This window comes from Sphaeramia orbicularis, chromosome 19 (genome assembly GCF_902148855.1).
Source record: "Sphaeramia orbicularis chromosome 19, fSphaOr1.1, whole genome shotgun sequence".
Classification (NCBI taxonomy): domain Eukaryota; kingdom Metazoa; phylum Chordata; class Actinopteri; order Kurtiformes; family Apogonidae; genus Sphaeramia; species Sphaeramia orbicularis.
The window spans coordinates 32,033,561-32,043,578 of NC_043975.1; the positions used below are offsets into that span (position 1 = coordinate 32,033,561).

The 10,018-nt window shown below is 39.0% G+C and overlaps 1 protein-coding gene across 3 annotated transcripts; it reads right to left on the reverse strand.

The window, feature by feature from the left end:
• Positions 1-132: 132 nt before the first annotated feature.
• Positions 133-8,390, reverse strand: atxn7l3b (ataxin 7 like 3b). Of its 3 annotated transcripts, none has more exons than XM_030122505.1 (9): positions 8,275-8,390; positions 7,712-7,758; positions 7,478-7,601; positions 7,120-7,252; positions 2,578-2,749; positions 2,157-2,257; positions 2,037-2,059; positions 1,755-1,800; positions 133-1,394 (listed from the first exon to the last, which is right to left on the reverse strand). In XM_030122505.1, the coding sequence occupies exons 3-9, from the start codon at positions 7,526-7,528 to the stop codon at positions 1,315-1,317; spliced, it is 606 nt and encodes a 201-aa protein (XP_029978365.1). In that variant the 5' UTR covers positions 7,529-7,601; positions 7,712-7,758; positions 8,275-8,390; the 3' UTR covers positions 133-1,314. The 3 variants fall into 3 exon arrangements, with proteins under 3 accessions (XP_029978365.1, XP_029978367.1, XP_029978366.1); XM_030122507.1 differs by having other exon boundaries at positions 7,693-7,758; XM_030122506.1 differs by lacking the exon at positions 8,275-8,390 and adding an exon at positions 8,059-8,243.
• Positions 8,391-10,018: the final 1,628 nt, after the last annotated feature.

Here is a 10,018-nt window from a genome sequence, read left to right on the forward strand (position 1 = left end):
CACAGAACTGTTTTTTTTGTTTGTTTGTTTTTTTTTATCCTGGTCCTGCTCACAATTGTAAAGATTTTCAAAGCAGCCCAACATGAAAACAAAGCGAAATGTTCATCCCCATTTACAGTGTTCAGTTCTAAGTCAGCACGGATCACTTTATTCTGAAGAGGCACTGCATATCACGCATAACAAACTAAAACACAGCAGCATTTACATTTATCAAACTCATACCTACAAAATGAAAATTTCTAGGCCACACAAATTAATCAACAGCATCCCCTGTTGGCAAGTCTCAACTTTTAAGATTGGGTACTCTTTCTTTACATGTAATCTAAATAGTTTGATCATGACTTGTGCAGGGATGCAATCAGTTGCTGTTGTTTCATTTCCATTAAAATTCACAGTGAATACCTGATTGGGTTGTACATAAACATGAGACCTAAGGACAGGTAACAAATCATTTATTATGCTAAACAGATGAAACATACTGAGCCATGATAGCAGCAATTCAACTATTGGAATATTTACACTATCACATCACACCAAGGATATATGTAACCCTTTACAATGTAAACACATGATACAAAAACTTTTTGAATGCTAGAAAACAAGCCGATCTATCCACCAAAAAAATGAAATAAAATAAACCTGTTTTTCTGCAGAGAACACCTGCTTTTACAATTAGGGCTTCATTTACTGAACATCTCAAAACAAGTTTCCACAGGTGAATGACGACTTCGTTGTTTCACACACATACTGTTGTAATTCAGCTGGAGGACAATGAGCCTGACAGTGAATGTGAAAATAAGACAAACCATTAGTAATGATTGTCTGACAGGTAATGTGACACTTTGACATAATTTTGTAATATTTAAAAAGGCGAGAAACTATAAGAACACCTAATGCATATTTATTTCTGTGTTTTTAGAAACAACATACTCTATGTGCACACGCTGTCACACAGCTGCCTCTGCTTGGCCTCTGAATGGATTACACACAATGTGTGCAATGAAATTGTACAGTATGTGGATATATTCATTACTTTGGGCTCCAGCAAATAATTCCAGAATAAAGTTAACGGAGCAAAAAAAAAAAAGAAAGAAACACGAGTGTTGGTACGATGATTCTGTCAAAAGATCTGTCAAGTACATACTGAAGGAGGTCTGGACCGCCTCTACAGAGAAGTAAACACCATAATTGTCACCTATAACATCAATGTCCATTGATTTCACCACTAAAAGAACCAAGGCTGAAGGCTATTGGTCTTCCTGTGTGTATATGTGCACACAATGGTTGGAGAATGTTTATCTGTGGCTGGGTGTGTTACTGAGGGAATGCCTCATCTTTCATCAGCATGCGTGGGCTTTCCTGGTTGTCCATTCGACGTCGAGGACCCATCATGCCTAAGGGGAATAAACAGCAGGCTGTGTGTTATTTATTCCATTAATTACATCATTAAATTAATTACAACTGAACAAAGATACAGTTTAAGCATGAAATTAGTTAATACAAAGTGGGTTCACTTCTTAAATGAGAAAAAAATATACATATTCCACAAAAGATTTATATCTACTTTTACACCATCAAATAGAAATGTGAGGATTATTTTCAATTTACTGCTCTAATTTATTTTTTATTATATTTTTCCATATTTGATTCCAAAGTATATGCATATAGAGCTCAAACCCCTACATTTCATATTCCCACACAGAGGATAAATCAAAATAAATCAACTAAAACACACAGTAAAACAAGCTACTTACTGCTCTTATGCTTGAATGATTTGGATCTTCTGGGTGAGTTCGGGTTCTGAGAAAAAAAAGAGGGATTTTGTTAAAGTATATGCAAGAAGAGAAGTCATATTCGACCTATTATACAAATTATTTTATGAGATAATCAGAAGGTATGATGCTCTTAATGACAGTGAACCGAAACCACTGGAACTAGGTTTTCATTCACAGGTGCACAAATAAATACACTAATACAGAGTTTATGTAAAGATGAGGAAATTCAACAACAGATTTTTTATAATTAAAAAAACATACCTTATCAGATTTCCTTTTTTTGGCTGAAAAATAAAAACATTACAATTTAGATTTTAAATAAGTGTTTATTCAATCAGAAATATCTAGCCTCAAGTCCCATCAAGTACACCAGCTCATTACCTTTCTTTTCTGCTCCATAAGACCAGTCATTATCATTAACATCATCATTATCCTCTTGGTCACTCTCTGACTTGTTGTTCGTGTTGTTACCGGTGACTATTCTGTAAAAGAGGGAAGGTTTCACAAACAATGACTCAGCATTAGTCACTGCAAATGACAAAATTTGAATAAAACCAACACATATTACTGATTTTTGATCTCACATAACAGAATAATGCATACTGGTACAAACGCTTCTCAGTATGCAGTATGAGTATTAGGAATTTATAACGGAGCCTGTTGAATTTTAATGGGTCTACAAGGCAGTTGTGCAAGCATATAAGGCATTTGTTATTGAGTCAAATTTACCTCGATTTAATGAGATTATACTATTTTTTAACCAGATATTTTTGGGGATGATGAACCTGTTTTACTCCCATACCTGCGGTTGGCTATGCGGCTGCTGTTGCGTCCCATTCCCAGACATTTCTCCAGGTGTGGGGCAAATCTTGAGGCAGCGATGCTCCGACTGCAATTGGGACATACACACTCCTTGTTTTTCCACTGGTTGTACACCTGGCCAAACACATCCAATCCTGGCTGGTCCACTATTTCTGGAAAACAAAGAAACAATGAACTATTACATGGTCTTATTTATTTGTTTGTTTGTTTGTTTATTTATTTATTTATCTATGTATGGATGTATAGATGTATAGATGTATAGATAGATAGATAGATAGATAGATAGATAGATAGATAGATAGATAGATAGATAGAGCAGAAGAACAACACTACTGTATGACATATACTGTACATATAAATGTTGATTTATGTATGTTGTTGCGTGCTTTATTGCTATCTCCATATCAAAAAGAAATAATAGCTACCTCCAAAGACAGTATATTTCAATCCTCATGTTAACACATTCATTTTATGAATTACCCAATACAAGGTATGCACTGTAGGTTTTAATTTACAGGGCTTCATTTTCAGATAACATTTGATATCAGTATTTCTAGCACGTCCCATGACAAAAGAAGACTATGTTCTAATGGCGACGGCGTCCACCCAAACAAACTGGGCAACTCTATACTAGCTGAAAACATTCAGTACACTTTACACTCTGCCCCACACGACTGACTGTTTACACCACACACCCCTACACCTGTGTTTCCCCCCTCACCCAGTAAAACAGCTCACAGCTCCCCCCTTTGGTCACACAGCATACTCCCTGCAATACCACACCCTCCCAGTCACATCCCGGTTTGGACAACACACAGACTCCTCAGACACCCACCAAAAGTACCCCGCTCAATGGACCCAGACAACCTCATCACTCTCACAGTCACTAACTCCAAAGCAACCACACCCCCAACCAATAACTCATCTGCAACCTTCAGTATGGCACTTCTAAATGTCCGCTCTCTTTCAAATAAGCCTTTTATTGTTAATGACTTGATTTTAGATCATCGGATTGATTGTTTATTCTTAACAGAGACATGGCTGAGCACGGACGCACCAAAAGTTCTCACCGAGGCTACCCCACCAAATTTTAACTTTGTATTTTCTATTAGAAAGGGCAAGAAAGGTGGTGGTACTGCCTCAATCGCCTCTGATGCACTTTTTACCCAGCAAATTTCATTTGATCAGTACCCCACCTTTGAGCACCATGCATTTGTTTTTAATAACCCTGTAATTATCTGTGTCACTGTTTATAGACCACCAAAACAGTGCGCAGCTTTTATTAATGAGTTTTCAGAGTTTTTATCAATAATCCATACCACTTACAATATGATTTTAATTTTCGGTGATTTTAATTTGCACATTGATAATGAGTCCGATAAGTTGTCTAAAGATTTTATGAACTGACTGAATTCCATGGACTTTACCCAACACGTCATGCAGCCGACTCACAACAGGGGACACACTCTGGACCTTGTCACTAGCCATGACCTGTCCACGAGTGTGTCCTTTGTTGTTGGTTTGGCTGTATCTGACCACTACTGTGTGTTTTTTAGCATCACCAGGTTTAACATAAAGGAGACCTCGGTGAGGACTGTGAGGAGGCGCTGTCTGACTCCTGAAGTGGCAGCAAATTTTATTGAAGTTTTACAAAAATACCCTCCAGTTCCTTTATCTGCATCCTGTGATTTTATTGTTGAAAATTTTAATAACAAACTTAAGTCAAGCCTCAATTCTGTAGCTCCACTGGTTACAAAAAAGGTGAAAACAAAGCCTACACCCCCATGGAGAAATGAAGAAACACGAACGTTGAAAAGAAAACGCAGGATGGTGGAAAGAAAATGGAGGAAGAAAAAAATAACAATAAACCATTAGTTATTCTTGGAACAACTTCAAATTTACAACAAGGCAGTCAGACAAGCCAGAAACACATACTTCGCCAATATAATTTCCTCACACAAAAATAGTCCCAAACTCCTTTTCTCCACCATTGATCATTTAATTAATCCGGATATCACCAGACACTCTGCCACAACTGACTCCTTGTGTGATAGCTTTGCAGACCACTTCAGGAGCAAAATTGATTTTATCAGATCTAGTATTTTACCTGTCCAGGAAACCATTTTTAATAAGACTGATGGTCTACTTTTACCTGATGAAACACTGGACAGTTTTGCCCTGATTGATGCTCAGACACTTGGTAGAGTTTTCTCCCAAGTAAACCCAACCAACTGCCTTTTAGACCCAATTCCCACATCACTTTTTAAGTTATTTTATGGATCCTTTGAAAGCGAGCTTTTAAACATTGTTAATTGCTCTCTTCAGACGGGCACCTTTCCCACTGCCTTTAAAACGGCAGTGGTGAGGCCCCTTCTGAAGAAGAGCAACCTGGACCCAGACAATTTTAATAACTACAGACCCATATCCAACTTACCTTTTTTAAGCAAAATTATAGAGAAAGTTGTTTTCAATCAATTGAACGACTTTTTAAATAAAAATACCATTTTAGAAAAATATCAGTCTGGTTTTAGGATTAATCACAGTACGGAGACAGCTCTTTTAAAGATAGTCAATGATCTCAGGTGCAACTTGGACTCACACAAGATCTCAGTCCTGGTGCTACTGGATCTGAGTGCTACTTTTGACACAGTAGACCACCCAATTCTTTTAAATAGACTGAGACACCTGGTGGGCCTCTCTGGTACTGTTTTTAACTGGTTTCAATCCTATCTCACAGACAGGAAATTTTTGGTAAGTATGGATACATGCTCTTCAGCGATCCATGAAATTAGATGTGGTGTGCCCCAAGGATCAATCTTAGGCCCCATACTTTTTAATTTATATATGCTCCCACTTGGGGATATCATCAGGAGACATGGCATCAACTTTCACAGCTATGCTGATGACACACAGCTGTATATTGCCATATCTCCTGAAGACACTCGGCCAGTTGAGGCCCTTTTTAACTGTATCTTAAATATTAAAACCTGGATGGCAGAAAACTTCTTACACCTCAACCAGGGCAAAACTGAAGTTTTAGTTATCGGTCCTGAGGCTACGAGAGAGAAATACTTACCAAAATTACAAGCATACTCTTTCAACCCATCTGTACAAGTAAAAAACCTGGGCGTTATCTTTGACTCTGAGCTCACTTTCATCCCACACATTACATCTATTGTAAAAACAGGTTTTTACCATCTTACGAACATAGCCAGAGTCCGTCCAGTTCTCTCTCGAGCCAACACGGAGATGCTGATGCATGCTTTTATTTCCAGTAGGATTGACTACTGTAATGCCCTGCTTTCTGGTCTTCCCAAAGATAGAATCTCACAACTCCAACTTCTTCAAAATTCAGCCACTTGAGTGCTGACGAAGACCAGAAGGCGGGCTCACATTACACCGGTTTTAAAATCACTGCATTGGCTCCCCGTGTGTTTCAGGATTGATTTTAAGGTTCTTTTAATAGTCTTTAAATGTCTTAATGGTCTTGCGCCTTCTTATCTTTTAGACTTGCTTTTACCCTATGAACCCTCGCGGACCCTGAGGTCCTCTGGCACTGGCCTTTTAACAGTTCCAAAAGCTAACACAAAAACTCATGGCGAGGCAGCTTTTCAGCACTATGCTCCTCGCCTCTGGAACACCCTGCCAGGGAACCTCAGGGCCGCAGAGAATGTAGAAATTTTTAAAACCAGGCTCAAGACCCACCTTTTTAATTTGGCTTTTAACTGATGCTTCTGTTTTATCTACTCAAAGGTTTTATAGTTATATTTAATATATATATCTTAAGATTCTTTTAACCAGTGCTTCTGTTTTATCATTTTAATGTTTAATATTTTTATTATTTTCATATATGTCTTAAATTTAGCTTCTTTTAATCAATTCTTTATATCTTTTTAATGTTTCTTATTCTCCGGTGTTTCATCAGAGGGAGCCCTCCATGCCGGGGGGCGGCTGCGGACTCCGGGGGCTGTTGCGCCTTCTCTCTCTGGGGTCCACTCCTTTCTGGTGGGTGTGGGGCCCCAGTTGGCCCTCTCCCACTAGTTGGGATGCGGGGCTGTGTTGCTGGTGCCTGGTTGCCGGGGTCGGCGGCTGCCTCCTGGTGCGGATGGCTCCCTGAGACAGCGCCTCCTCTTTTACTTTTACATTTTTGTTCTGGTCTACCCGTGCTCAGCCAGTCTTCTTAAGTATGTGTGAGCTTGTGGGTTTGCATATATATGTGTGTGTGTGTGTGTATGTGTGTATGCGGGTGAGTGGGTGGGTGTGGGTGGGGGGCAGTACTGATTTTTAAACTGATATGTAAAGCACTTTGTGCTACAGTTTTTAATGTATGAAAAGTGCTATATAAATAAAGATTATTATTATTATTATTATTAATGTTCGATTATAGATAGATAGATAGATAGATAGATAGATAGATAGATAGATAGATAGATAGATAGATAGATAGATAGATAGATAGATAGATAGATAACTGAGAAACAAATCTACAAACTTAATTCACAAGATGACTAACTGTGCTCACCAAAGTCCCTCATGCTTTCTTGGTCCGTGTCATCCAGGAAAAAATAGCCCTGCTTGACAGCCCGATGGACCTCGAAGCAAAGACCGAGGCATGCATCCTCCACCAGGTCAGACAGGATGTCCTGAGCTAGACCCTAACAGGGAAACACAGTGGCAAACAAGTACTTAGTCCAGGAGGCACTGTGGAATGTCTGCAGTGGTTGTTCCATGACATATACTGGCACCAAGACAATCTACAGTATGTGTGTGTGTGTGTGTGTGTGTGTGTGTGTGTGTGTGTGTGTGTGTGTGTGTGTGTAGAAAATGCTGATCTCCAGTGGTGTTTGTATCAGTAGAAGGCTGTCCTTGCTCTGCTGTACCTCCAGCTTGCTGTTGTCCAGGCTGGACATTGAAACCTCCTCCATTTTCATTTGCCAGAACTACCAGATGAGCAGACGCTGCTGTGGTCATGCTGTAGCGCAGCAAGCATTGGCCAAAACAGGGCTGCAGCAGGAGAGAATCCACAGTTAGTACCAGCGTGGGGTCAAACTAGTATGTAGGAAGACAATAATAGAACAGACAGTATGGAACCAACAGTGATGTCTGCTGCTTACAACTATACGGTGATCACAGCCAGGGGGTTACTGCTGACATTTATAACCTGCGAATCACAGCAAATACAGGAACTTAGCTGGGGCATTAGATGCACTGCAACATGACAATAAACAGGAACAGAGGAAGCCGAAGCCCCATATTAGCCCAGTCTAGTGTGTGCTCCGGCTCGGATGGAAGTAGCTTAGCCCAAACCTGACTGAACAAAACAAAGAGCGCGGCTATGAATAGGTCGAAGAAACTGAAAAAAACAGTCTGTCTTTCTGCACACATGAGCCACAGAGGACACAGCTACAAACTAACTATCTCACTTGTATCCCCGTAGTCTGGGTAAATAGAAACAAGGTACCACGTTTGTATTGGACTGAATGGTTTTGCGGCTGAACAAATCCATTCTAGTGCCAGGCTTGTCCCGGACCAACACTGCTGCACTGCGGCGGTCCGCCTGTCCGCTCCCCGGACAAACCCAGGACAAGGGGGACGACGATGGGATGTTATTAGAAAAGCCTATGGAGGAACAATACCGCAATCACAGGAACGCAAACCGCTAATTGTGTTTATTTACCTATTTCGGCAGGCGTCCATCTTTACATCAGAAATCAGACAGTAGCAATCGATCGCTACACGCGTTTCCTCTGAGCGCTTCCCCTGCTGCACTGAACACCAGGGCTTCCCTCACACAACTCCAACACTGGCTTAGAACCCAAACACAAGCACAGCATCACACTGCGGGAACATGGACAAGTTCACTTTTTGGTTCTGGGAATTGCACACCATTCAACCTGTGTCATTTTACTACAATGTACAAGTAGGACACCACACAATCCATGAGGTTTTTTTTTTTTTTTTTTTTTATTATTATTGCAACACATGTTGGGTTCACAATAATAAACACTTGAAATATAAGAAAATGGTCCGTGACTGATGCATATGGATGTTTATTCAGTGGATTCAAACAAAAACTGAGGTCTATCTCATGATGCACTCTTTCAAAACATAATTATTTTTTTTTTTAAATCTTTCTCCAAAACATTAACACAGACTCAGGTAAATAGTGACGCACGGTCAGAGCAGAACCTCACCTGGCGTCATGCAAAAAAAAAAAAAAAATTACCTCTTTCATGCATACTGGTCACTACAGTGGACAGCTATTCTACAGCTGTTCTCTTGTATTTTCATGGATTTTGTTGTTTAGCTCCATATCAGCAAACACAGTGGACACTTATGCATCATCCCATACACTGCAATTCATACCATTACTGTAACTTTGCTGTTCTTGATAAACCTGATCTGCACTAACATGTTTGAGTGTAAAAAAAAAATTGGTAATTTCGATTAGACTGTAATTATTATTATTATTATTATTATTATTATTATTATTATTATTATTATTATTTTAAGTTGTTTTTTTTTTTTTTTTTGCATATCATCTCCATGAAGTGAGTAAAAATGTGAGAAAACATCAGATTAGCAGCATTAAAAACGTTTTTTATTTCAAAGCTCTCCCACAGTATATCAATAAATTTATGTTTCTTTGCTTCTAAAATTAAATGCACGATGTCCAGCTGAGTGGACATTTTTGTAACTCCATGAAAAATAGGTTAATAAAAAATTCAATCACTTTTTTTCATGCCTGTGGAGGAATAAAAACCCTCAGGAAAAAAAAAATCTTGATTATGGTTCTCATAATTCATGCATGAAAGGGTTGAACTAAAATAAAATTTGACATTTGTCAGCTAATCTGTTCTATAAATGTATTTTCCATGCCACCTGTCTCACCTGTAATCCTTCACAAACTGTTTCATCCCATGTAATTAGTGTGTTTCCGTCTCCGTTTATCACCAATAAAAAGATTTCAAACACTTTGATTATATGCACTGACTCTCCAGTCTGGATAATGTATAAAATTCATGTGTAACATGTCCAGTCAGCAGCCCAGTCCCAAACCCGCATCAAAGGCACTGAGGCAGACAGTACTCCTGCCTCATGGTAGGAGGCGCTCGTGAGCCCAAAGGTTCCTCCTGCTCCTGCGCGAGTCAAATGCAGCGATTCGTTTATTCTTCCTCCTAGACCCGCCTTAACCCACAAAGACCCAGTGCTACTTCTGTTGCAGTTCCCTAATAAAAATGTCTTTAATTTGAGCCTTTAAGTGGTTTATTAACATTTATTCTAATATTATGCTCTGTATTTTGCATTTTTCAGTTAAAATCCAGTATTTTCCTATAGTTAATTCACTGATTATGTAGATGTTCATAAAAGTTTAAATTATACTTGAGGGTTATTCTATCAAAAATGGAGAAAATTTAAGA

Coding starts and splice junctions, on each gene's coding strand:
- atxn7l3b (XM_030122505.1), bottom strand. CDS start 7,528: ATGAAAATGGAGGAGGTTTCAATGTCCAGCCTGGACAACAGCAAGCTG. Junction 7,253..7,477: donor TGGACAACAGCAAGCTGGAG/GTACAGCAGAGC, acceptor TTTCCCTGTTAG/GGTCTAGCTCAGGACATCCT. Junction 1,801..2,036: donor AAAAAAGGAAATCTGATAAG/GTATGTTTTTTT, acceptor TTTTTTTCTCAG/AACCCGAACTCACCCAGAAG.